Below are 27397 nucleotides of genomic sequence, written 5' to 3'. Positions count from 1 at the left end.
AGGCCTTAATGAGGAGATATCTTCCTGAACACGCGCACAGCCCCCGGTTTCACTCTCACTCAGTGATAAGTGGGATCTTGACTGGCCAGATTAACTGCAGTGGTGAAAAAGAGTCATTACCAGCATTATCTCCTGCTCACATTGCTTGCTATGTATTGGGCTTGACTCGATCTAATCACACTCATCTCTGGTTCTAATGCATGTTAAAATTAACAATATATTACCCCATTAGAGGCAGTGCCAGCGCATCCCTAATATTAAGTGACTCTGGAACTGGTCTGTATTCAAGCCAGATCTGGACTTTGATACTTTCTTGGATGTTAACGTAGAGATAATGGAAGGAAAAATTTGGTGTTTCGAGAGATTTAAGAGCTATACAGATCAAATTACCAATGGCAACACTAAAGAGCATGAATAGTTCCTTTTGCATTCACCAAGTGCAGTTAGTGTTCTACCACTCTCTGTTGGACAAAGTGTTCCAAATCTATGGAGGGGTAATCTCTGACTAATAGATATAGTCACATGTACATCTTACAATCAATCATTAAAGCAATTAAAGTAGACATGGGAATTGGTTCACCAACACGAGCACTTTTCTATTTATTTTTATGGTATTATTTTGGTTTACACGGCCAAGAATGTAGTGCATCACTCATATCTAGCCAGCCCAGTTCCTCTGCACACACAGCAGTCACTGTGCTCCAGGGAGTAGAGATACGGGTATGTGTCAAACTGCCTTACAGTTTCCACGGTACTCAACTACCCAGGGAGTCAAAAAATTTCATTTCCTAATGTCAAAATCACTCCAGTGTACAAAAGCTTACCTCCCAAGAAGCTTCCATAATGCACCATAAAAACCAGCAAGCATCATCCCCAGTTGTCATTCACAGACACTCCCGTGTCACACAACATTAAAGGTGTGCTCTGGCCATGTTCCCCTCCCCCGCTTCTCCAAACATAGTTTGCTTAGTTTGCTGCTGTGCCTACACAGAGCACTCACATACGGTACCAAGTATAGTGCTGATGATAATGTCGACACCAAGACGAGCCCAGCATGATGATATCATACAACTTAGCTGTTCCAAGTGGGAGAAGAAAAGGTCCTGAATTTTAAAGTGTAAGTTCACCCCCAGCTGTGAGTCTAGCTCAGTCCACTGCATAATTTTGAAACATGCTGAAAAGTAGGCAAGGGGCTGGGTCTTCACTCGTGTGAATGATGAGTCTGAATCAGCAAATGACAATGAGACTTACACTCACGGGCAGGGGCTGGAGGAGGTGGGCCGCCCATTTCGTGATGTAGATATGTACCAAATGGTCGTAGATACATCAGCATTGGCCTTGGAAGCAGCTGGCAAGGTTCAGGATGATCTAAAACAGTAGATGACGTGTTGAGCCATTTTCAACCCATAAAATGCAGATTTTTATATATCAATACATCAATACTAACATCAACATTGATGTGTTTCATCATCCATATTATTTAATTTACAGCTAAAAATAAACACACTTTGCATCGAATCACCTTCATGAAACCCAAGGATATATACAATTAGATACAACAGTAACAAATGATTGCAAGACAGTTCTGGCAATATTTCTACTCTTCTCAGTCACAATTCATGTCATTTGAGTACGCAGTGAGAACATGAGTGAGAGATCTAAACAATGCACTCATTAACTACAAACCAAACAGGTTGACTAATCAAGACCTGATCATGGAATGCAGGTTTTAATTGTGGGAACAAAAAAAACTGATTTAACTAATGAGTGCACCCTCTCTGTGTTGGTGTGGTGAATGGTAAAATCTGATATGAATATTCAGCATCCAGTTGTTGAGCTGAGATGAAAACCTGCATATTGATTTAGTGAGTGTGTGCTTTGGATGCAATGCATGTTTCTCTTCGACACAGGGCATGGTTGTGTGAGTCATAAACCTCACTTTGATGAGGAGCAGATGTTGCAGTAAACATCAATCTTTTTTTCTCATCTGCATCTAAATATTTCAATTAAAGTTTACAGATTACAGTGTCAGTCCAACACACTCTATTGCTGCAGACATAACTCTTCAAATAACATAGCCTACAAGGAGTAAAAGACAGTGCCTTGTCATCAACAGAAAGAATACGCCATTGAAGGTATTATCATAAGAAATTATGAATGCCTTGAAGAATGTGATGCTCTTGAACATGAGGCCATGATTTTTATAAATTATTATTATTTATTTATTGCACAGATCATTCTCTCATGTATGCCACTTGACTGTTAGTCCTTGACAAGACACTACACTGTGTTCAGCTCATGACTGCAATCAGAAAGTGACCACTAATTCACTTAACTAACTCCCAACTTTCTTAGCCCATCTTTGTCAGAGTGTAATGTCCTTCCGTTGTGTTAATTCCTGAGATGGGGAACACTTGAAGAAACCCCTGCCTCTGCTGGTTAGGACAGCAGTCAGTCAGTGGTCCTAGTCGTTTTCTCTCAACGGCAATAGAGCAAACGGTCAATCAAACACTAAAAAAACCACCCACTGATCATTTTGATGGTCCACTCCACACTAAGGATGCGTTTTGTGTTCTCATGTCAACTGGCAACTGTCAATATCAGCCCATTCCAAACACCATGTCAAAATGGCAGTAGGTTGGATCTTATGCAGAGGTGACGATAGAGTCGAGTGCTATTAGCAATGTGCTGGGCCTTACAGCCCACCCCTCCCCCCCGACCCGAGTCATCATTTTCCCCCTGGCTGGGCAGTCTTTCTGCTCCACAATATGCTTTTTTGTGTGGAAATGTGCACAAATTGCCCCCACCCCTCCCCCCCACGCTCATGCACTCTATGAAGAATGGAACAAAAAAAAAAATCTACAGATGGCTATCACTGGAGCATTGCGTAACCCAAGCGTAGCCACAGAACAGCTATACTCTAAAACACATACTTGCGTAATGGGTCAATTGTTGGCAGGGTAGAAAAACCACCCCTGTCCCATCTCAATTAATGGAGACCACTCACCACTTCTTGCGCCCAGGGCGAGCCAGTTAGTTTCGGCACTGCAGCTGAAAATGACTCAGATCTGGCTAGTTACCCGCCTGAGCAAAATGTTTTGAACTGATGACTGATTTTTAGAAAACATATGATACATTTTTGTGTTACTGTGTTGTTTACAAACATGTTTTCCTCATCCATTCTACGATGTGGCAAATGGCATTTATTTCAGCCTTAGTCCGTCATTGCCTGATATGGGTCTTGCCTGATATGGGACCGGATAGTATAGGACTTTTATTTTACTTTTATTTATGTTTATTAGTTGGGATTTATTTTCCCCTTCTTCTTGTAGTAATGTTTATTTTTCACAATTTTTCAGTGTACTCTGTAGTTGTGTGTTATGGGCTCTCCTGTGCCGGAACATGTAGTCCCAGAGGACTGTAGGCATTTCCATGTTCTTCAACTTCAGAGATCTTTGTTTTCCTGTTGAATCATATTCCTTATTTTTTTTCTATCTATGTCAAAGCTTATTTTATATGTGTTCTCACAATACTGTCCTACACTCAGTAGTTGTCACTTGTGTGTGTGCAAAAGTGACTTGCCAGAGAGCAGATGCAGAGATTCCAAATTCCAAATTTTAAGCCCATTATCCATATGTGACTGAAACTTGTGTGACTTTACATGTGTGTGTGTGTGTGTGTGTGAGAGAATGTGTGTGTGCATGAGGGCGTAGCTATGTCCTCCTGTTGTGATCTCGTAAAGGGGAGTAGTTAATTAGTGGCGTGGCCTCAAGCTTTATCTCCAAGCGAGGCTTTTGTGTGTGTAGCTCGTGGCTCAGGGATAAGTGACATGTGGACAGCCACCCCGCGAAACACTGAGTTGTGGCAGTTGCCTGGCAGACTCGTTTGTCCTCTAAACTGCGAGGCAGTTTCTCTTTACACACAAATGAGTTTCATTTAAACCCATAATAGAGCAGAGGAAATTTTGAAAGTCATTTCAAGACATGTTAAGGCAGATCATTACTGGCTCATGTAATGGTAGAAGACCAATTAAAGCATCATTAGCATGTTAAGTGGGCTTGACATATTGGCATCAATGTGGCCAAACGAGCTTAGATGTGTCGGTCCCAGGAGTAAGTTAGTACGTGTTTGAGAGCTATAAATGAGACGCTCAATTCTGCTGATCTGTCTTGCGAGGCCAATGGGAGAGGAAATAGAATATGGCAGTGGTGATGCAATTTATCAGCAACCTCCTGAAAGTGTGCGTGTGTGTGTGTGTGTGTGTGTGTGTGTGTGTGTGTGTGTGTGTGTGTGGACTAACAATATTTTGTTATTCTTTTTATATGTAGATAGTGCATGAAGTCAATGTGTAGGAGCTAGATATAACAATATGTGTATATGTACAATATATTCAATGTAGTATTCCAAGAAGTCTAAGCATGTTAGATTCTGCTAGAATTGGCTACAGGTGAACGCCACGCAACGCCACACCACGCCCCAGAAAGTCAAGTCACTTAATTTTAGTGCCAACAAAAAACAACAAATTGTTAAAAAAGTAAACTACTTTTTCCACCAGCACATCGCACACCAGGACACAGGGTGACCAGGAATCATGTTTATCCTTCTATCTCAACCCTGTTTTGGTGCCTCATCTTGCTATTAATATCTATGCATTCCCTTGCACTGTTTCCCCACAACAAAACTCTTTTCAGAGAAATAAATGGTATCAAAACACTTTTCAGCAGGATGGCTGCCCTGTGTGGCGAAGTGCAGACCGGGTCAACCTGCCTGTACATATACTGTACTGTACACCACTGCTTAAACTGGCTGGCAAATCTGAGCAGATCTCCTGCACCCCCTGGTGGTCATGCTTTACACTACTTCCTCATGTGGGTCAGGCACAGTGGCCTGTTGAACTCCTGTGTCACACCCTTGAAAGTAAACGGAAAGGGGAACTTTAGGGGAAAGGGGAAACGTTTTTTCCTGGATTTGTGTTCTAACCTCCTCCCGTCAACACTCGCCCACAGTAGACAGAGTGCTCATTGTAGGGTTCTAAAAGTAGACACTGAATACATTTATTGAGCAACAAAGCCATTGTGTTTTTCACTGAACTGACTTCAATGCTTTTATTATTTACTGCTATCCACCAGGCCTTGTGGGTTACACCAGTAGGAATTGAAGATTCCTTATGGTTCATGTTGCCTTTGAATGTTGAATGTCAGTCAGTTGTCACTGAAGGCCACTTTTTGAAACAGGCCAGGACCATATATTCCAATTTCCATGAAACTGCCTTATAATAAAATAATTTTCTAGAAGCGAGAGATGACTGGCACATCAATAACAACCAGACTCAAATATTTTGGCTTGGAGTATTTATTTTCGGTATCAGTAGAGGTGAATAAATGGATATAGCCGAACAATAGTAAAAAGGTTTCAAAACAGAGGCACTCTTCTATGCAACATTCAAAGAGGAGGTAAGATATTGAGGTTATTACTGAAAAAACACCAAGTGGAATGACACTGAGATGACAGTGTTGCATTATATAATTAATACATGTTTGTATTACAAAGTTTAAACATTTAGAAAGTCAAGTCTTGGTCAAGTAAGGGAAAAACATGAATCCTTCCTGAAATAAATTACAACACATTTTCACTACAACAACTGCCTGCAAATGACAGCGCCGTTCATGAAGTATGCAACATATTATGGCATGTTATCGTGGTGCACTTGACAATGCTACTTTCTTAAACGAGTTCACATGGTCATAATACACTCACTGAGGCATAGGATGAACAACAGATCAAATGCTTAAGTCAGTGTAAATATATTAAATATATTAAATTGTAATAATAAATTTAAAAGCTATTAGTCTGGTTTGTCTTACGTTTAGCTTACATAAAGCATTAATGTTGACTGCTCTGTTCCAACTTTTAATGCTTGGAGCCAGACTGTATGGCTCTTGTCCACTATAAAGAATGTCTGTGATAACGACGTCTCTTGTCTAAGTTTATCGGCAAAAAGCCACGTGGAATTTCCCAGAATGCAACAACCAAACACCTCAAGCGGTAATCAGGTAGGCTTCACTGGTGGATATCAAGAGACATACACTGAAGCCAGAAATCAAACTCTAATTCTTTGCCACTCAATTTCAATAAAGCCAACAGTCAAGAACAGTATCTGTTTAAATTCTCAAGTAGAAACACCACATAGAGTGCTGTCAATATTTTCTATTAAGAATGCAAACGTCATTTAGGAAAACACAGAATCCAAACACTAACAGTAATAGCAAATCGTGATAAGACTCGAAAACATTGGTAAGTGGGTGGAGGTGGTCAGTAGCATGAAGCATATCTTAATATATAGAGAGCTTAATATGGGATGTCTCTTACAAGCAAGAATTCCATGACGACCCTTTCAGTGACATAACAGTCCATGACCAAACCCAAAGTGATTTGGCCTCAAGTCTAATTCATGGTTCATAGGCTGACGGATAGCATATTGTACACATAGCTTGGTCAGGAACACTACTCTTACATTCTAGTATTCCTGTTTTGTGGTCTTAAATGTTTGCCAGTGTAGAGCATTGCTTGGTCACAAACCAACAAATTCCTGATACTACATGGCATATAATGTCAGTCAAATATATCTCCTAAAATCCTCAAAACTCACGACCTGGCACTATCCTCTTGATACTTAACTTTAACCATCCAGCTGTCTTCTCTGCCTCTTTCAGAGTGGTGATATGGTGCAAGAGAACATAAAATACTGATGATAACAATGATTATAAATAGTTAAACACCCAAAATGAGATGAGGAACTAAGTAGATATTACTGACAGTTGTAGAGTGGTGTATAGAGGAGAGGAAGCCCTACAGCTCTGACCCTGCAGTCCTGAAGTTTCTTTCCAAGCATACATTCATCTGTGTCTGAGCTGCTCTGATGCTGTAAGGATCAGCCACACCAGACCACCAGGTAGAGGGGTAACACAGGGGGGGGGGGCTGTCTACTTCTGCTTCTGCTTTCCTATGACACTTTATTAACAATCACAACACATAATTAACAGATTGAGCATAGTTTCGGTCACGTCTCCACTGGGTAAGAACAGCAAGGGAAAAAGATGTTTGCTGCTTGTCAATGTTTTGCAAGCACACTTGCAAAAATGATCTGGTCACACTATTCTAACTGTAAATTTAGGATTTGAGGATTTGTTGACATGACCCCGGCACTTTCACAGTAATGTGGTCTGCATGACTGATGCGTTTGATCTAAACAAACTTTAGAGGGCACAGAGAGGTGTGAGGTGCTGAGGAAGTTGCACTTGGGCCCTGTTCTAAAGCAGCACCAACAGGTCAGCTTCAGCATCTCCTCATATGAATGTGAATAGAAATACAATACCAGCTTGGCACAACACAGTATGGTTACAGTACTGTTTGGCTTAAGCCTGTTGGTTATAAACTAGCTAATACGACTTCTACTCTACCCAATGTGTTAATATAATCAGTTACATGTTTTATTTAAACAATGCTCTACGTAAAAACAGACTCCAGAGAGAAGGACAGGTTTTGGTCAAGCTGCTGGTGGTGGTTAGGGTGGCTATGCTCACTCCGCTGAGTGGATACTGCGGATGGATCAGAGCTGCAGGACACTCTCCTTGAACCTGGCCTCTATCTCTGCCCGTAACGCCCGTTAATGGAGTTGCTCCCGGGTGGGGTGATGGCCACGGAGTCCAGCAGGGGGCGCAGTGCTTGACCAAAGGGCCTACGGGGAAAGGAACGGCAGCAAAGATTACTTACGAGGCTGCTAGTCAGTTTTTATACAATATGTACAAATAACCCAATTCTCTGATGCACGGCTGTATTTTTGAAGGTGTGATGCATAGCTGTATTTCTGAAGGGGACATGTAACCATCTGTAGTGTATACTTGTGGTGGAAGGGATATGTAGTCCTGTTGCGTCCTGTTACCTAATGCTTTTCATATATTGTTGGTATGGGGCTGTGAAGCACTTTATGCTTCCATGCTTGATATGTGTGCTATAACTTACTATCCCCAATATGTGTTATACATATTTAGAGAAAGGCATGTGTTTCTCTTAGTTTCCTGTATGCAGTCTAATGAAAACTGGGGGGGGGGGATAAAACACCCTCACTCTGATAATCTGATGCAAATGATTGCGCCATCAGTCATGACACGTAATCCCCTCTAATCAGCTGTGTTCCTGTCACACATCAACACAAATTGCACAATTCAGTCAACGGTGAACGCATGCCCACTGCAAGGTGACTCACGTGGAGAGAACTTCAGACGGCAGGTCCGTGATGTAGGACGGGATCTTGCGGCCGGTGAGAAACTGGGCCACTTCGTTACTGAAGGTGTTGCAGTTGTGCTCAAACAGTTTGTAACTCTCTGCACTGTGATGGGTGAGGAGACAGACAGGGAGAGTTGCTTCAGTGAGACGCTTTCTGATGCGTGTTCTATATCAATATGTTCATTTTGTACAAATAAAAAAACTTAACTATGTCATTATGAATAAGGCGAATGGACAAAAGACTGGCAAAACTAAAACGTCGAAGGGCTCAGTGTCCAATCACAATAAAGAAATGTAGGACAGACAGAAGACAACTAAAGACATGTAAACCACAAATGGGATCACACTCAGATCAGTTCAACTGAGCCAACAACACGAAAGACCAGGGCACCTGCTTTAAATATCGTACAACAGGCAAGTTCAAAGTTGTGCAGAAACGGTGCACTTTTCACCAAAGATGTCCTTTTAGTGCCTCTTTTGTTTTGGATTGTCTGTAGAATGAAAAAACTAAATTGTTACAAAAACAGCTATGTTATAGAAAAGCCTCTAGGGGGACATCTCCGGCCTCTGGAAAGCCAGTCTGTGTCATTAGGTTTAAAATTCTGACAGTTGCAGAATGCATTATGTTGAAAGAAACAATGACTTTTCACTTGCTTTTTGGTTACCCAACAGAGACTGATCAAAATGTAAGGCAGGTCAACACGCCTAGAGAGATGCAGTAATCAATTCACAAGTTACAACCAAATTGCCAGACTCACCTATAAGTAGATTCCCCAAGACTTGTTAGGTAGTTCATGAAGAGATCATCCGTCACCTCTGTCTCTCCTAAATCCACAACAGAATCAGGATGCCCCAGAAATGTACCACCCTAACACACACCAGGAAACAAATCCAGACAAATCAGGCACCTCCCTTTTCTTTCACAACTTATCCCACCGTCCTATTCCTGGTCTAACTACATCAAAACATCACTAAAATATTTGAGAGACCAATTGTTTAGTTTACTGTAGTTTGACAAATGAATGTCTCTTACTGGTGGACAACTGGAGATGCCTTCTCCCCCATAGAAAAACTCCTCTCCATGGATCACAACTGCCGTGTGCCTGGGATGGAAACACACAACACCTCACCCTGTTGATACTGGATCCTAGTGTTAATGTTGGTGTGTTATGATGTTAGTGTAAAGTTTCAAAGCTTTCTTTTATTCAAAATACTTACCATATGCCGTCCAGCTGTTTTCCTGTCAATGAACAAAATAATTATCAACAATATAGGCAGGCACAGGAGGCTAATATTTTGCGATAAGCTATGGCAGTTGTTTCCTTGATACTTATTATCAAAGAACAAACTGCCTAAGAAGAATGCGTTCTTTCACTTTCTCACTATCTGACAGTTGTAGTCAGCTATCTTCAAAGGTGGTGTTAGCGAAGGGAAGAAAGTAAGTTGCTAACTAGTTAACTTGCAACAGCAAATCTCACAGTGTTGGCAGCCTAGTTTTAACAAAAACAACTTAGAAAAACCACTATGCCCACATCTGACCCACCACTTACCCAACATCACTGAACTGAGTTGACGAGCCATGCCTTTGGACAGGTCGTAGATGTACAGTTTAACACTGAAACTTGTGTTTTCCTGGTCCATATTACAGTATGAAAATATTTTTAGTCAGCTTACAAACGTTGACAACGTTACCAAACTGGAGAGACCCTTAAAGGTTTAGCCACCTCGCTAGCTAACGTAGCAACACTTAACTTTTGCTATCTCAGAAGCTCAAACACATTTGTGATACGACTGATATTAAGAGAACAAGCCAATAGAGACTGCACGTATTCGACCGCTTTTGGTACGATTCTTAACCTTTCTATGTATCTAAGTACACACAAAATATATTTAAAACGATACAATGTATCCAGTATTAGGTCAATATTTGATGTAGTCCGTGCTGTGTCACAGTGACTCAAACTCCGTGGTGTTACTGTTATGACAGAACAGACCTAGGTTTCTAAACAGGAAGTAATAGAAGTGCCTCTAGGCGGCGACGTGCTCTCTTTGAGTTCCAGGACCTGACACACCAACGAGGAAGACGTCGCGCTCATTCAGCGCTAGAAGCAGACTGAAGCTGCGCAAGTCTTAAGTTGTTTTGATCTCTTATTGTCAGGACTAGAGAGACAATTGCTTAACTATTGTAGCAAGCCACGTTTAATGCTATCACAGGCTTGAGGTATGTGCCATACATTATCAGGTTAAAAGAATTAGCAGATTATCAATTCTGTGATTACTTGTCTCAGACTTTTACTTGTTTGTGCTGGCCCTGTGCAAATCAAAAGTTAGCTCTATCTATCACATGCTAGCGCAGCAACATTAGCTGCAGCAAGTGTTATTTCTTCCCGTATTTCTCTCTCTCTTATAAAATGTTATAAAATGAATTACTTTATTCATGAATATTGTTGTCTTTTCTCTAAACTGCTCTGTACAATATAGCCAATGGCTGAATGGGGCGCGTATTTTCGGAATGAGGACGAGGAGTTGGAACAAGAGGAAGGCGATGAGGGCGGAGGTAGTTTTGGCTGTTGAATTATTAATACGGAACCCGTTATTGAAATAAAAGTAAAGTGAAACTGTGATGGTTTTCAAGGCAAGCATAATATAATTGTTTTTTCTTTCAATTTTTCAGTCGATTATAAAAACACTGGGCGTGACAGCCTTGTCTTCCTGGTGGATGCGTCCAAAGAGATGTTTATAAAAGGGGAGGATGGAGAGCCGTCCAACTTTGACATGACAATGCAGGTATATGCTACTTGCGTCTGGTGCATTTCTTTTTCTCCTTACTTGTGGTATTCTTCTCAACGACATGATATTTTTTACCTGTTATGGTTTGCCGTGTACATGCATGTTTGTGTGTGTTTCATGCTTTGTTGTCTAACATCTATGTTTGTTTGTTTTTAGTGTATACGTAGTGTGTACATGAGTAAAATCATAAGCAGCGATCGAGACCTGGTAGCACTGGTGTTCTATGGTACAGAGAAGAGCAAAAACCCCAGAGAGTCCTTTAAGCATGTTTACATCTACCATGACCTTGACTCACCAGGTGAGAAGCTGTCCCTGCCCTGCTCATTGTTCTGGCTATCCCTGCGCACCTGGTTAAAGACACTGTAATGCTAATAGTCTTGATCGGCTAAATACTGTGTATTCAACAAGTTCAGTTTGGTATACAGAGCAGAGATACAGTATATGGAATGACATGGAGAGCAGAGAGGCCCCAGAAGCAGGATTATAAACTACTGACCTACAGGATATAGCAATTCCGATACATTCAAGATGTTTATAGTACCAGATAATTGCCTACTCTTCCTGTAAGTGACTCCAATTGTCAATTGCCAACTGGACTCGATTTGTCACCGTCATGCATGTTTCATGCTTTCTCAGGGGCCCGCCGGGTCCATGATCTCGACAACCTGCGGGGGGATAAGGGTGCCCAGCTGGCAGCTCAGGAGATGGGCAGCGGGCAGACGTCCCTGGGTGATGCGCTCTGGTGTTGCTCCAACCTGTACAGCGACATCAAGCTGCGCCTCTCCCACAAGCGCCTCATGATCTTCACCAGCCGGGACTCCCCCCATAACGATGACAGCAACCGAGACAGGACCGCACGCACCAAGGCTACAGACCTCAAAGAGACCGGTGGGCTTACTCTTTGTTTGAAAAGCAATGCAAAACCACAGCTCCAGCATGCAAGTCTGTCCTTTAAAAAAAAAAAGACGGAATTTGTCAGAGGTGCTTCAAAGTAATTTATTTCTGACTATTTAGAAGATTTGGTTCCAACCTAATCAGGCACCGCGGGATGTTTGAATGTTAGAAAAACATGAGTTAGTTTATTTAACTGGTAAACCTAACCTTAAACCCTCTATAGGCATGTAACCCAGATGTATGTCTTAATATTCTGGCTAATGATCCTTACTTACTGTTTTTCACAGGTGTGATCATAGATCTGATGCACCTGAAGAAGCCAGATGGATTTGATGTTGGTCTGTTCTTCTGCGACATTGTGAGCCCTCCTGAAGATGATAGTGAACTGGGTCTCCAACTGGAGCCTTGTGGGAAGCTGGAGGACCTCCAGAAAAGAGTCCGAGCCAAAGACATGAAGAAGAGAGCCCAGAGCAGGCAAGTCAGAAATATCCTCAAGGCAGCCATATACTGCACAGCAGACAGCATTAATGTAAAATAAAAAATTAAGCGAACTCTCTGTTAATGCTGGCCAATGTTGTCTTTTATAATGACATTGCAAAGTTTGTGGAGAGATTAAAAATTCAAGTTTGACATTATAATCACTGTTCAGGAACGGTTTACATATTATGTTAAATTGATTGACTTAATATAAAGCTCTCTGTGTCTGAGGCTTACAAACTATCTGTGGCTCTCAACTCTCACCTAGGTTGACATTCTCTTTGGGAAATGGTGTGAAGGTGGCAGTGGGTGTCTATGTGCTGGCAAGAACTGCCACCAAGCCCCCAGCCGTCCAGCTTTACAGAGACACTAATGAACCTGTGCGAACTAAGACCCGTCTCTTCCACACTCAGACTGGCAGTCTTCTGTTGCCTAGCGACACCAAGAGGGCCCAGGTAACTTAAGTGGTGTATCTCCACTGATAATTTGGGTATCATAACATGAGTACTTGTTTAGACAACATTTTTACCAGTGTAAAACTATATAATATATTTACAAAAAACATAAACTTGAATCTTTATCATTTAGAATTATATAAGGGGGTATTATTTAGAATGTCGTGTAGATATGAAATGTATTAAACTGGTGTAGACATGAAATGTAATATATATTGTAATTTTGCACTTCATGCTATGATTCATTGTTTGCTTGTCTATGATAATGATATCTGACTCACATACATCTTTGATCTGCTCTTCAGGTCTACGGACAAAAGCAGATAGTGATGGAGAAAGATGAGGTGGATGAGATTAAGAAGTTTGATGATCCAGGCCTAGTTCTGATCGGGTTCAAGCCCATGAGCAAGCTGAAGACGCATCACCACATTAGGCCCGCAGTTTTCATCTACCCTGAGGAGGAGCAGATCTCAGGTGAGTCGGACCAACAAATGAGCTACTTAAGCAAACATGACATGACTTAGCAGTGGAATAAAAACATATGGTTCACCTAGAAGTAGTTTGACAAATTAATTTAAAATCTGCCTGTCAGTGGTATAATAAAGAATATTTTTTTTCTAATAAACATTTAAAAAGTAAGCACATGCAAGTAAATGAAAAGTTATGTATCAAACAGAATAGCCACAAAATCTGGACAACGTAAAAGTGCATTGGGTTATCCAGATGTTGGATGTTGGTTGACACATGACAATCACCTGAATGCCATATCTGGATGCTTGATGAAGGTGTTGGTTATGTAGCATGTTATCTGTTCTTATTTGAATAGGCATGATTAATGAAATGTTCTAGTCAGTCTGTATGCTTGCTGTGAATGTACAGATATCCACTTAAATTGTAGACTCTAATTTGTATTACAGTACATCACTGATTTCTAGAATACCTTACCATTTTATCACACCATGCTTATTTTTTCTGCTTCATACAGTCCTCCTGTGTATGATCAGAAATGCAATGTCAAATGTTACAGTATGCATCAGTTTGCCACTTTGTCAGGTATATTTTTATAGGCAAGGATCACCCTGTGAAAAATATATTGTCAAGACATTGGTTAGCATGCTAGCAAGGATGCTAGTTTGTAAGGTTTTGGTTGCCTTTTAGGTAGTTAGCGTGCTAGTTTTCAACCAAAACTTCTTATTGTTGCTTTAAGTGTAAGAATGATGGAATAATTTTGAATCGTGTTTATACGAACCCAGAGTTCTTCTCTTACTCTCCCCTGCAGGCAGCTCCTGTGTGTTTGTGGCTTTGCTGCACCGATGCAGCGAGAGGAACGTGTTCGCCCTGTGCAGGTACATCCCCAGACGGAACACCCCACCTCGCTTTGTGGCGCTGGTGCCCCAGAAAGAGGAGCTGGACCAGAGTCAGGCCCAGGTCAAACCCCCAGGTAAGTTACCATCTCTGTGACGTGCAGTTGTACGACTATTTGTGTTTGAATCATAGTCTTTCTGGCTCCTATTAGTTGAAAAAAATCTTGTATTGTTTCACTTGAGGCAAATAGGTTAAGTTATTTTTCTCTCTCTCACACACACACACACACACACTAGGAACAGTGAGCAGTGAAATTCAACCTCTGCATTTGACCCATCCTCTGCATTTTTGAACCTATCCTATACTTGGGAGCGGTGGGCACATACACACTAGGGGCAGGCACAGTGGGCAGCAGCTGCACTGCGCCCCTGGAGAAGTTTGGGGTTCCTTTCTCAAGGGCCCTACAGCTGTGGATGTTGAGGGAGGCGAAAGCGCTGTTAATTCACTCACTTCTCTTACCTTTAGGCCACGGCTGCCCCCGTCTTATGACCATGTTATTACTCTTACACTCTACCATTCTAAATTGACACACATATTTAGATAAGTATATCACCAGAAATGGTATTACATTTGTGCTTTGTGTAAGAAAACGTATTTTTCACCGTGCCTTCCTCCAGGTTTCCATGCCATCTTCCTGCCTTATGCAGATGATATACGTACCTTAGATGTACACGAAGGTCCCACGGCAACAAGCGAACAGATTGACAAAATGACAGAGATTGTGCACAAGCTTCGATTCAAGTACAGGTACGCTTACATCTTCTCTACAAGCACAGCTCATCTGTGAACTAACCCAGCTATGTTTTCTCATTGCAGAAGAGGTTAGGTGTTGGTGAGAACATCAGTAGCCCTACCCAAAAATATTCTAAAAAAGAATATCTCTGAGATACGATACCCTCTCCTGTTTCTCATTTAAGGTGTGATGCATTTGAAAATCCAGTACTGCAACAGCACTTCAGGAACTTGGAGGCTTTGGCCCTGGATCTGATGCAGCCAGAAGATATTGAGGATTTCACCAGTAAGGCTTATTCATAATCATTTCTATATACTCGAATAAATCAATCCCACATGCACTCAAATCATGTCAACAAGCTCTGACCCAAGCACTCAATCTTTGTATTATAAAATGCACTTGCTCTTTTTTTTGCCATTACTCTTCCTCTCCAGTGCCAAAAGTCGAAATGATGGATGGGCGTGTTGGACTGCTTGCTAAAGAATTTAAGGAGCTTGTTTACCCAGCAGACTACAACCCAGAAGGAAAACCCGTTGCCAAGCGCAAACTCGGTGAGATTTCCTCAATTTCCACACAAAAGAATTCCTTTACCCTATGATAACTGTGAAAACCGGTTTGAGAACTTCTTCTACGGTTCATGTTTAGATCTGTATTTCTTTGTCACCCTCTTCACAGCTGAATCAGGAGGCGGGGCAGAAAAGAAACCCAAAGTGGAGGTGTCCGAGGAGGAACTTCGTGCTCATGTAGAGAAGGGTACCCTGGGAAAACTTACAGTGCCTGTGCTGAAGGAAGCCTGCAAGCTGTTTGGAGTTCGCACCACAGGAACTAAGAAACAGGAACTTATTGACCATATCACGGCTTGTATAGCCAAATAAGCTGTTTAAATAGCCACTTGTGTATGGTATCAGGGTATTGAGTTAAACAAACAAAAAAACATGTAAGATTCAATTGTTAGTTTTGTTATTGCATAGTTGTTGATTGTAATAAAATTACGGACGGCCCATTTGTGTGATGTTTTATTTACCTATCATTGTCACACTATCCCATCTCGTATTTCCCGCCCTTCTAGTTCGTTTGGTTGTGTAATAGACCTACCTAATTAATGAAATGTCTCAACTTCCGTATAGCACTAGAGTAACTTTGACGAATGACTAAAAAGAACATGTTTGGACATTGAAAGAAATACTCGTTTTTTGTAACGATATCCATGATTAAGAAGCACAGTACCGCGTTCACTTATGTAGCCTTAAGAAATTCGAAGAGCAAGCTGTAGCACATGATTGGGGCGGCGCTTTGTTTAGGGCAAGCGTCGAGAAAACATGGAATGTGACTGCAGACCTGACAGCCCCTGTACGACGAGCTCAAATTGCGGAGATGAGTCCAATATTGAAGCATCAGTCAAAGGTGAGATTAACTGATAAAATACCAAGTTTTTCAGTGACCGCAACAGTAACCATAATTTGTTTAGGGCATCAGATGGAGAGAACGACTCAGTAAAAAGTGAAGGCCAATTAATCGCATTGGCTTGTATTAAAACTCAACTTCGAAAACAAAATATTCTACTGGAATTCGTGGGCTGGTCCGACATTCTGATGTAGGCTAGATCGTGTGGACCCGTGAACAGCATCATCAACAGTCCGACTGTATTCGAAAGGGCTCTCAACTCACAGCTGATACAATGGGCTCAAAACGCGAGCGATCACTGACTTTTGATTGTGTTGTCTTTTCTCTAAGATGGTATTCAGTGTTGAGGCACAAAGTGTAGCCTACACTCATACACTGAATTTAACCCGTGCCTAGTCAGACTATCCAAGTTGCCTTATAGAACTTATTTTCTCACTTGGCAGTGTTCGGTAACCTACAAATAGGTTATCCGTCTCTTTACCTTTACGTCAATCCGTAGGCTGCGTATCTGAAATTCTCTACGTTATCCTATTATGTAGCCGACACAGAAGCACCAGGGTTTATATACTCCTGTTGCTCATATACCTATTCCCATATGCCTCACAACTAATGTCGGAGTATTCTGACTCTCGTTAAGAACGTAGTGTCCATACAATTTGATAACATAATGATAATATAGTCGTAGTGTCCAACACTAGGAGCTGTGAAGATATGATAGTGTAGTACATTAAATTCCATCTGTGGGATGAACTGCATGCGTAGCTGTCACTGTCAGCATCAACCATCTGACAACTTCAGAAAGCATGTACGTTTGAATGGCCAGCTTGACAGCTAGATCCAACTGGCTGGTCTATGTGTACACCTGTAGGGGTTGAATGTAGAGAAGTCAATTTTGAAATTGGAACAGTTTTTGAAAAAAGTAAGATTGAACCTGTTCAATTCAATCCCAGTCTCAAGATGCTCCTGAAACCTTCTCTTCACTCCACACTTCAACTGGGGGTGCAGTGAAGTTGTCTCCTGGACTATTTATAAGTTGACAGTTTCCTCAGTGATTGAAGTGACCAATTCATATAGAAAGACAATACAAAAATAAAAACATGAAAATTAAAATAGAACCCTGAAATGAACAGAAGTTGGAAAATCCCTCATTACAATACATCCTTACTGTGTGTGCTGCACAACCTGAAATGGCAGGATGTCTTTTGATTGAATTTACATAGCTATAGCTTTAGCATAGCTTTATTATGCTCTCTCCTCCTTAGGTCTGTGGATAAATGCCAACACCTTGTTGACGGGATTGATTTCAGTTGCGGGCTTTCTTCTCTTCAGATGCTCACAAGGTCAGTATCATTATGCTGCTGTGTGTTCATAGTTTCACAGACGCACTGTGCCATGGGACATAAGGCAGTGGAACATGAACAGTATTGCATGATATGCATTAATGTGTCCAAGCCTAACTGTCTTCTTTGTCACAGCAAGTTATATCACTATTTCTATGGCTGCCAGCCTACATAGTATCCTACAGCGACTTTTGAAGCATTAGTCTTATGAGAAATATAATCAGTAGTAATGAAATGTTCTTGATATTGCCCGATATTTCAAACTGAGTACTTTGAGTCTTGTTTATTTCTCTGCTTGTATAGCCCTCCCAGGATGGTTTAGTTGGCCAATTCGCATCATATGTTCCCTGACTGGTAGGTAGTAAATACGTAAGAAACTCACATTGTTAAGATAACGTATTTACAGGGTTTTTGTGCAATTTTAAAAACGTTATCTTCAATCCTTTAAAGGCATATCATCCGTATGGAGTTGGTTGACAAATCTTGTTAAAGCTGTCCGTGGTATGTACCAGTTTTGAATGAGGAATATATCTTATATATTTTACCCTACATATGATAATATGTCTTATGTATAATAAGGAAATACCCGTCTTTGATCTGTGCAAATTGATGAGATGATGTTTAACCTTTCATTATGTGCTCATCGTGTTTACCTATTGTCTGCATTTTGTCATATATTTGTGTTATCCAGCACATGCACTGCTTTTGTCCAAAGTTCAAAATAATCAATTATGAAGCTTTTCTTATGTTTTCGAAGGATCAGTTCCTTTCCCACACAACTTGTGTAACTTTCTCAGTGCCAAATAGATTAAAGCATAGCATCTAAATAGCATCTAATAAGGTCTATTTTTCAGGGCTCCAGACACTATTTAAATGGCTTGGTCGCCTATGGCACTTCCTTGTTGGTGAGTATTGCTTGTTGGTGGAACTTTCAATGGCTTGTATGGCATTGTAAATCTTAGGCTTAGACATATTGTTGTCGTTGTGCAAGTCGTAATAGTACCAAGAGTGGAGGTTTTAAAATGTATTAAGTCAAGTAAATCATTTTTACAGTGGAGAGCAACCCACATCAAGTTCTGGAAAAAAAAAGAAAAGAAAAAATTAGGCTTTTGACAGGCTTTATTAATATGTCTGCCTGTGCATTTACACCATTTTTATTGTTTATGCGTTTATTTGAAAAGGGACAGTATACATTGATAAACATTTCCCCCCACAAAATGTAAATGCACCGGAATTAGCTAGGTTAATTCGTTTTCATATGTTGCCCCTTGGCAGGGCATGACAGAGAGATACGGAAATAAAAGAAAGAAATAATAATAAAAAAATGATATAACTAAAAGAAATAATAACAATAAAAGAAGATAAGAAACAGTTTGACAAAACAGTGCAGTTAAGAAAACTAATTGTAAAAACCAGACAGACATACAAGGTAAACAACAGTGTGACAGTATTAATCCATTACATTTTAACACCATATTTTTCCATTAGACAACGTGCGAAATATGTCTGGTTAACAGATCATTGTTCGTTTTATCATTTGACAGACCATCGTTTACGTTTGTCATTTCATTTTTTATTTTGGGTTTTCTCATCACACAGCACTGCTTGCAAAATTCAGCTGGGTGCCAGCTCTCTTCAAAGCCATTGCAGGTGATTCCCAACCACAACTACCATCTGTATGTCAGTGACAATATCTTTCTCTGTATCTTCAATCTTTTTGTGTGTGTTTTCGCCTAGGTGTACTGATATCCATAAAGCAAGGGCTGGAATTTGTAGTGAATTTAAAGCAACATGTAAAAGGTAAGCCAGTTCAAATGCAGATCGCAGAGATTTGTCGTTGTAAACTGTGTGTTAAACATTTAGATACGTCCTTAAGTAAACTTTGTGTTGGTGGAGTTGGTTTTATTCAGCATTTCCTGTTCGTGTGGTAAAGGTGGTAATAAAGAGCTCATGGGAAGCCAGGATATTGAGTAAATATTTTTTGATTCCCCCAGGGCCATTTAAAAACAAAAAGGCTCAAGCACGACAATCCAGGAGTCCACCTCCTGACCAGGGTTTGCGACTCATTGTGGTCGGGCCACAGGGGAAAACCCGGAACTCTTTGGTCAGCATTCTGCACGGCTCTGGCACTTCCCTGACACATGAAGACACTCAGAAGTGCAAGAGGTGGAGAACAGAGATAGATGGAAGAGAGGTAACAGTGGTGGAAACCCCAGACTTACTGGGCAAAACCCTGGAGCCAGCACAGAGAGCCCGAGAGGCCTTACGCAGCCTTCAGAAGGCCAGCCCTGGTCCGCACGCCTTCTTGCTGGCCCTTCACTGTCCTGGCACTACGGCGGGAGACTGCAGTGACGCGGCTAATGCCTTGCATGCCTTAGTGGAACTTGTGGGTGAGGGGGCCCTGAGTCACGTGCTGGTGGTGCTCCTCACTGAAACAGAGGGTCGTGGAAGGGCGCGCAGTCTGTCTCAGTTGCTGGAGGAGGATGCAGGAAGCCTCAGGGAGACGCTGTCCATGTGCGGTCAGAGAGCTGAGCTTGTGGACGGCTCGCAGGAGAGCGACGGCGGGGACGCGGTCCCAAGGCTGCTGGAGAGGGTGGTGGAGATGAGGGCCCTGCAGGGCCACTACGTCCACGAGCTGCAGCGCAGGGAGGAGCGGATCAGGCAGGAGCTGCTAGCTGACATGGCCCACGTCCTGACACAGAAGCTCGAGGGAAACTGGGGCTAAAAGCAGACATACGAGGCCCTGTCAGACAAACAAGGACCCTGAATCATGAGATTTGTTCGGTTGATTTAGACTGTTTGATTGTGACTACAAGCTGTCTGTTTAGTCTGTACACTGGATTTTACACTCACACTACTGGCAAATCTTAATTTGTAGTATTTTTGAAGAATGTTAAAATTCCTCCAATGTCAGGAAAAGTGCAATGTGTGTGTGTGTGAGAGTGTGTATGTTTTAAAACGTCTGCATAGTTTTCATATGGCAGAGCAAAGTAACAGTTTGTAAATCTGGCATTTGTACATCATCTTGCATTTTCTGTATATTTGTGTTAAGGACCCCTTTAATAACGAGATGGTTCATCTCAAATTTATCCTACTAATAAATTGTCAGAAAATGTTGGTGTTGTAATAAAAAGGTGAAATGAAAAGAAGACATGAATCACCACTGATTCATCCATGAAAGCAAAGTTGTAGGTCCAGTCCAAAGCATCTAAATATTTTCTTTCATCCACTAAACTCCACAAACTATATTTAATGCCACTGTGAATGACGTGCAGTTTGCGGAGTTTTTCGCACACAAAAAAGTGAAGTGCACTACAGCGTGTGTTGGCCTTTAGGCCAGGCTCGGCTGTGATTCCAAATAAGCCCTTTTAAAAATAGGAATCATATTTCGCAGTGTTTAGGGAGGGACCACAGTACGCATGTAGTGCGTGACGCAGACTGTGACAAGCCAGCAAAAGGCAAATTACGTTGTGCGCATGCTCATGTTAGAGTGCTATAAGGAAAAGTGGTAAAGACAAAGGAATAAACAACCCAAGGAAAGAGAAGAGAACACAAATCAGAAGGATATTACCAGTCCATACACAGCTACTCCGCATTAAGACACAAGTAAGTGAAGTGGTGATAAACCACGAATGTGTGTTTTGGTCGCTTTTGCCTAATGTAATCAAACGAGTAGGCTACTCTACACACCACTACGAACAAATATATTAATGGAATAAAAGCTGCAAATTACCATATTTCGTATATGTTTTGCATTTTAGCGTGTGTTTGATAATCCTCCGTGAAATGTTAGGTTGTATGAAACGTGGCTGTCCTGGCCTCTTGATTTCTGTTTCCTACCGTGGCTGCTGCTGCTAGCAGTCATAGCCAATCAGCTGGTTGAAATGTTTGACCCCCCTCATCACAAACGTTATCTGCTTTTAAGTTCACTACTACAAACCTATTTCATCTCGTTCTAACTAAAGTAGTTTCCTCTATGTGTTGTGCTTCTGTGGTGTTTACAAATGTTGTAATTTGGCTTTTCTCTGTAAAACCACGTTATGAGACCAATAACATTTCCTTCGTTTCTGTCTCCTCAGCAACATCTGACTTGAAGAACTTTTGACTCGAGTTTTTGCTCCACGAGCCAAGCTTTCGCTTCCCTTTCAGTCCATTCAGAGGACAGCTGAAACTGTCATGTTAGTGTCTGTGATAACCACCGACATGGGAAGAACTGCAATTCTATGAGTCCTAAAGCAAAAGTTTGCAACAGACACAAAATGGAGCCATACCAAAGAAGATAAACACAGTTGAAAGTTCACCGCCTGGCTCCAAGCTGTACCATATCAGTCCCTCTCTCCTGATAACATCATCAGGTCTGAGTAGCCAGGGAGACCTGGCTTTCCATTTTGCCAAGTGACTACCATCCCCTCCCCTTGCCACACACCCTCAGGCAACTGAAAAGTTGTTGTGGAGATGGTAGTGTTGGCATAGCAGTGGAAAGGAATGGGGAGTGCGCCATGTTCTGGTAAGGGGAGGGGGGTAGGAGGTCTTCAGGAGCTGGGTTGTATGCCATGGAAGGTGAGCAAGCAGAAAGGGAATGAAGAAGGTGCTGGCAGTAGGCCAGACAGGGAAGAAGGGACAGATTCCGCCGTGCCCATCACCCCTCCGCCACCTCCTGCCATTTACCACGAGAAACAGCGGCGGGAGCTCTGTGCCCTTCACGCGCTCAACAACGTCTTCCAAGATGGAGCGGCCTTCACCCGAGACGCGTTGCAGGAAATCTACCAGAGGTAAGGAAATGGGAATATTGCAGGTTAAAACAAAGGGGAAGAGGGCTTATCAGCAGGAGCACAAGCTGTTCAATAGTTCACCTGGGAATGTGCTGCACTGCACTTTTTAGGTTTCGTAGCTTGAACACACCTGATTCATCAGACTCATTACAGGGTTTGTAATCAGGAATGTTAAGTTCATTAAATAGATAGACCTAAGACAAGCAGTACTGTGCATCCCCAAGAACATGATTAAGCACCAACGCTACAGATCACTAATTCACAACCATCCTCCTGGTGTCTCTCCAGCGCTGTTATTGAATTTGTCCTGTCAGCTTCTGCATACACTGATAAACTGTTAACATTCAATTGATGCTGTTGAGGGAGGTCTGAAACGAAAACATTTTGGCAGTAGTCCTGAATAACGGTGTCTGAAAAAACAGCTGATATATTGGCTGTGCCTTTTTTGGTGGTGGTGGTGAACGGTGTTATAAGTAGCCAGCTATAATATAATATAATAATGCCAGCTATTACAAACAGAGATTCCCAGCAGAGCAAAACAGTGGGAAATTATCCTTTTGGCAGAATGCACATGTTTAATAAAATAGCAATATACACTTGGACTTAAATAAAGAAGCTGGCAGTGGAAGAGATCTTAACCTCATCTGTACTCTCTCTCTTTCTCTCTTTCTCTCCTGTTTTTCTCTCACACATCCTCACTTTCTTGCCTGCATATTTGTTTTCTTTCCTCAAGACTCTCCCCCAGCACTTTGGTGACGCCACACAAAAAGAGCATGCTGGGTAATGGGAACTATGACGTGAACGTCATCATGGCTGCCCTGCAGACTCGTGGCTTTGAGGCCGTGTGGTGGGATAAGAGAAGGTAATCGCTGGTCTCAGTCTTCATTATAATGCCACTGTATTATTATTTATTTATTTAATGTTTCAGTACACTCAATACATATGCATGGTCTCTGCCAGTCATCATGTAAACACTCTTGTATCTATAGGGATGTTGGAAGCATTTCTCTGCCCAACGTTACTGGCTTTATACTGAATGTGCCGTCAAACCTGCGCTGGGGTCCGTTACGGCTGCCACTGAAAAGGCAGCACTGGATTGGAGTGCGGGAAGTTGGGGGTGTCTTCTACAACTTGGACTCCAAACTGCGGAGTCCTCATGCCATAGGAACAGCTGACGATCTCAGGTACTAGGAATTATTTTCCATTTTGAGGGGCTGTTGTAGTGCAAAGTCATTGGGCCATGTTTGAAGGTATATCACAATGCTGAGGATTCATGGGTATTGAGCTCATCACTTAGGTTGTTTTACTGCTAGGCATTGAAGAAGGCCATATGGCCACAATATAGGGGCATCACAAATGCTGCATGACTTCAGGTTTTTTAATACAAGCTTGAATTTGTGTTGCTTCATGTATATTACCAGCATTCAGTGCTACATCGTATGCCTTGCTCCTCTGTCAGCTCCTTTGAACTGATGTTCAGAAGTTTCTAAAAACCATTGTACAACATTGGTCAATACATTCTCAAATGTTATCAGGTGAAAAATAACCTTCAGTACCTAGAGAATCCACTAGGAGGCTCTACTTTGTAAAATCAAAGTTGGTTATCATTTCCTTCCATCCTAGCCCTTTCCTCTGATAAAAACATGAAGGAAATGAGGGAGAAATGCAAGGAGGATGGAGCAATCAAGGACAGACATACATGAGAAATGAGATGTGCTTGCTCACTCAAGCATCACTTTTAAGATCAATTACTGATGACCCAAGAGCATCACCTCTTGGTAGACCTAATGGATCTATAATTATATACAGATTAGATTAGATTAGATTCAACTTTATTGTCATTGCACAGAGTACAGGTACTGAGGCAACGAAATGCAGTTAGCATCTAACCAGAAGTGCAAAGTAGAAGAGTGCAGAGTATGTGCAAATGGTAATATAAATATAGATAAATATAATATGGTATGATATACAGCATATTTAAGCGTCTTTGAGAACTTTGAAAAGCTTTATAAATGTGATGTAGTATTATTATTATAAGAAGTCAATCAAAACCTAACTTGTACTGTAGCCTATGTAAATGTCATTGGAGAGGCAACAGATAATAATGAATAATACGGGTTGTTGCAATGATTTGTGCCTACATTGACACAGGTCAATATTTAATTGTATTATTCAGCATCATTATTTTCTTTGTCTATTATGCCAAATGCTAACATCACAATTGCAGAGGTCTCGATTCAAATCCATAAACTAAGCTACACATGTTATAACATGGATTCCAATCTGAATAGAGTACAGAAGAATACCAGTTATTACAGTGCAAAAGAAAGACACTATTGCACGTCGGCAAGTATTATTCATATAAACCAACCTTCTAAAAACAGCATGTTAAGAAGGGAAAGCTTCAATTATTTTAGGCCTAATTCAATTCAGAATTAGTTTATGTCGAAGTCTGACATTGTAGACAATGTTTCCCTAGATAGAAGGCATACCATACTACAGCTGTTGAAATCTGATAAAGCATGGAAAATCTCTTAACTAATCCTGTTAATGAGGTGTGATATTTTGCTGCCCTCATGACATGTTTTGAATGTTTTTTTTGTTTTTTTCAATACGATCATGTAGGCAACATTTGACTGATAATTTCTCTTCATTCATAAACGGCTACATCTTATTTTAAATTGTAGGCTGACAGATATGAAGAAAGCGTAGGAAAAACAGGGGAGAGGAATTTTCACCTTGGGCTATACCTCACACATTCTGAAATCTTTGCCTAGAGGCACCAAAAAGGACTCTTCACGCCTTGTAACCACAGACATAAGACCCATCTTTAAAAAGAGTTCTGTATAGGATGCTTTTGTGTTTCCTCACTCATAGGTCTTCTGTCCTCCTTCCTCCCTCCTCGTTCCTTATCTCCTCTGGCAGCCATTAGAGAAATGAGACCTCCATCATGACATCACACTTTGAACAATTTCCAGGGCACGAGCTGAAGGACCGAGGAAGGAGGACAGAAGAAGCATGCAAATAACGGTATGGGATGCACCTCAGGTGTCATGTGAATACATCAAGGTCATTCTGTTTTTTTTTTCCTTTCCCTCTGTGGCAATGACAACAGGAAGTTCCTGCGTCACCAGCTTCGAGGGAAGAACTGTGAACTCCTTCTGGTGGTGCCAGAGGAGGTTGAGGTCCATCAGACATGGAGGTCTGATGCCTCTTGAATGTCTCTTACAGCTTTTTCGTCTCACTCCAGCAGTGGCTCAGGAGGGAAGGTTGGTCCAATCAGGGAACCTTTTTCCTAGCAGTTAGGATTTCCACTCCACCAATCACAGAAGCACACTGGCCAGCCCCTTCTTCTGTTTACACGCCCACTGCTGGACTCAGGCCAATCAGACGGGAGCAGTGAAGGTAATGGACACACAGGGATTTGCAAATCACATTCAAGAATTCACAACACTATACTTATTGATGACGATTATGTTTGGTGTTTGGAATTACAGTATGTGTATGTATATATATATATATATATATATATATATATATATATATATATATATATATATATATAAAACTATGGAGTATTTTTCAATGTTACTTTTGATTTTCTATGGTCTAATTTGAAAGTGAGAAGTCTTTATACATCTGTACCACATCGTTGTCCCTGTAGCCTTCTCCCTCTGCCTCTCTCTCTCGATGCGTCAGCATCTCTCCTCTCAGTTCTCAACCTCTTGTGTCACTGCTCACGGTAGGATTTGTTTGCTAGGCAAACAAGACACTCTTTCTCGCCCCAAAAGACAGAGGAGTAATTTCACTGAAGTGTTTTTAGCCTTGTTCCAGCTCATCCACAACTGCTTGGAAAGAAACACCCAGAATTGCCTGTGTAAAAACGTTATCTTTCCATATGAAGTTATATAGTTACTGATAAGAAGTACCCTGTGTAATGCAGTAAAGCATGATGACGCCTTCAATGGATGTTAGATTCACATTATGGGAGGTTCTGTTACAATGAGATTGTTACTCTAAAGCCTCCAGTGCATGCAGATCAGCTCTGTTGATCCCTTACAACACTGTACTGAATTCAAAAGTTGACCAGTAAGTTGTGTAGGCCCTTCAGGAATACCGATATCTCTTGTTCACTTGCCAAAAATGCCATATTTTTTTAATTCATGGATGAGAACTTTATGTTTTTACAAAATGCATACAAGTTAGCTTTGTCAAAAATGTACTTTGGGTCAGTCAATGTGAAAGTTCAAAACAGAGATTGAAGTTGACATTTGTTTTGTAAGTGGCAGCGTTTCTTGCCGAAATAAGACTTGTCATTGAGAAGGCTGAAGCAGTGATGATGATGATGATGATGGTGAGTTGTTTGCAGTGTTTGGTATTTGCTGTTGTTTGGTATTTGGCACTGGGTTATCAAACAAGGAATGGAACTGATATGGCCTCAAATGGTGACCTAAAATATATAACTCTACTTGAAGAGGAGTGGAATACCGGCCCTTAAGTTCTCTCCTCCTCTTGACTATATGTAGTTTCTCATTTAAAAGAAATGCAATATCATATGTAGTAATGAGAGCATTCCACTCTATGAGGTGGCTAAATTGAAGTCCCAAAGAACCATGATTGGACATCCGAGTTCAAAGGCTCAACATTCCACACTACACATACCATGGTGCTTTGGGAAAAGGGTAGTAATGTTTTTTTTTGTTTGTTTGTTTGATTGATTATTTGCCATGACAATCTGTCACTGTTGCCCTTTTTTATTTGGGGCGTTTGGTTAAAATGTACTTGTGTGTATGTTTTGTTTTTCGTTACGCAAATAAAATGCTTGTATTGGCACTTTAATAAATGTATGCTGTCATCCTTAAAGATTCCAAAGTAAAAGCT

At 41.2% G+C, this 27397-nt stretch overlaps 4 protein-coding genes across 6 annotated transcripts; 3 read left to right on the top strand and 1 right to left on the bottom strand.

Moving 5' to 3' along the window:
- Positions 1–5336: 5336 nt before the first annotated feature.
- desi1b (desumoylating isopeptidase 1b) lies at positions 5337–10250 on the bottom strand. Its single transcript, XM_012814638.2, has 6 exons — positions 9837–10250; positions 9505–9526; positions 9320–9389; positions 9045–9154; positions 8267–8389; positions 5337–7738 (listed from the first exon to the last, which is right to left on the bottom strand). The coding sequence occupies exons 1-6, from the start codon at positions 9925–9927 to the stop codon at positions 7645–7647; spliced, it is 510 nt and encodes a 169-aa protein (XP_012670092.1). The 5' UTR covers positions 9928–10250; the 3' UTR covers positions 5337–7644.
- Positions 10251–10350: 100 nt separating this feature from the next.
- xrcc6 (X-ray repair complementing defective repair in Chinese hamster cells 6) lies at positions 10351–16001 on the top strand. The gene is made up of 13 exons (XM_031560907.1): positions 10351–10507; positions 10768–10843; positions 10961–11073; positions 11233–11374; positions 11713–11964; positions 12258–12444; positions 12716–12902; positions 13208–13376; positions 14182–14343; positions 14885–15014; positions 15185–15285; positions 15435–15551; positions 15676–16001. The coding sequence occupies exons 2-13, from the start codon at positions 10771–10773 to the stop codon at positions 15873–15875; spliced, it is 1833 nt and encodes a 610-aa protein (XP_031416767.1). The 5' UTR covers positions 10351–10507; positions 10768–10770; the 3' UTR covers positions 15876–16001.
- On the top strand, positions 15998–20941 carry LOC116218639 (GTPase IMAP family member 4-like). 2 transcript variants are annotated; one of them, XM_031560908.2, is made up of 8 exons: positions 15998–16404; positions 17667–17744; positions 18048–18098; positions 18195–18245; positions 18599–18649; positions 19344–19394; positions 19482–19544; positions 19739–20941. In XM_031560908.2, exons 1-8 carry the CDS (start codon positions 16320–16322, stop codon positions 20467–20469), a joined length of 1161 nt encoding a protein of 386 aa, XP_031416768.1. In that variant the 5' UTR covers positions 15998–16319; the 3' UTR covers positions 20470–20941. The 2 variants fall into 2 exon arrangements, with proteins under 2 accessions (XP_031416768.1, XP_031416769.1); XM_031560909.2 differs by lacking the exon at positions 19344–19394.
- Positions 20942–21153: 212 nt separating this feature from the next.
- On the top strand, positions 21154–27355 carry josd1 (Josephin domain containing 1). Of its 2 annotated transcripts, none has more exons than XM_031561290.2 (5): positions 21154–21350; positions 21824–22516; positions 23250–23378; positions 23506–23700; positions 25442–25613. In XM_031561290.2, exons 2-5 carry the CDS (start codon positions 22230–22232, stop codon positions 25446–25448), a joined length of 618 nt encoding a protein of 205 aa, XP_031417150.1. In that variant the 5' UTR covers positions 21154–21350; positions 21824–22229; the 3' UTR covers positions 25449–25613. The 2 variants fall into 2 exon arrangements, with proteins under 2 accessions (XP_031417150.1, XP_012670015.2); XM_012814561.3 differs by lacking the exon at positions 25442–25613 and adding an exon at positions 25632–27355 and having other exon boundaries at positions 21156–21350.
- Positions 27356–27397: the final 42 nt, after the last annotated feature.

This window comes from Clupea harengus, chromosome 23 (genome assembly GCF_900700415.2).
Source record: "Clupea harengus chromosome 23, Ch_v2.0.2, whole genome shotgun sequence".
NCBI lineage: Eukaryota > Metazoa > Chordata > Actinopteri > Clupeiformes > Clupeidae > Clupea > Clupea harengus.
Note: the sequence above shows the minus strand (reverse complement) of the source record. Positions and strands in the feature narration are given on the sequence as shown.

Bases quoted from the DNA above. Each gene is read 5' to 3' on its own strand.
- xrcc6 (XM_031560907.1), top strand. From the start codon at position 10,771: ATGGCTGAATGGGGCGCGTATTTTCGGAATGAGGACGAGGAGTTGGAA. The intron at 14,344-14,884 runs GTAAGTTACCAT...GCCTTCCTCCAG, and splicing joins GGCCCAGGTCAAACCCCCAG to GTTTCCATGCCATCTTCCTG. The intron at 15,286-15,434 runs GTAAGGCTTATT...CTTCCTCTCCAG, and splicing joins AGATATTGAGGATTTCACCA to TGCCAAAAGTCGAAATGATG.
- josd1 (XM_012814561.3), top strand. From the start codon at position 22,230: ATGGGGAGTGCGCCATGTTCTGGTAAGGGGAGGGGGGTAGGAGGTCTT. The intron at 22,517-23,249 runs GTAAGGAAATGG...TCTTTCCTCAAG, and splicing joins TTGCAGGAAATCTACCAGAG to ACTCTCCCCCAGCACTTTGG. The intron at 23,379-23,505 runs GTAATCGCTGGT...TTGTATCTATAG, and splicing joins GTGTGGTGGGATAAGAGAAG to GGATGTTGGAAGCATTTCTC.
- desi1b (XM_012814638.2), bottom strand. From the start codon at position 9,927: ATGGACCAGGAAAACACAAGTTTCAGTGTTAAACTGTACATCTACGAC. The intron at 9,390-9,504 runs GTAAGTATTTTG...TTTCCATCCCAG, and splicing joins AAACAGCTGGACGGCATATG to GCACACGGCAGTTGTGATCC. The intron at 8,390-9,044 runs GTGAGTCTGGCA...CACCCATCACAG, and splicing joins CTTGGGGAATCTACTTATAG to TGCAGAGAGTTACAAACTGT.
- LOC116218639 (XM_031560908.2), top strand. From the start codon at position 16,320: ATGGAATGTGACTGCAGACCTGACAGCCCCTGTACGACGAGCTCAAAT. The intron at 18,099-18,194 runs GTAGGTAGTAAA...AATCCTTTAAAG, and splicing joins CATCATATGTTCCCTGACTG to GCATATCATCCGTATGGAGT. The intron at 19,545-19,738 runs GTAAGCCAGTTC...TGATTCCCCCAG, and splicing joins TTTAAAGCAACATGTAAAAG to GGCCATTTAAAAACAAAAAG.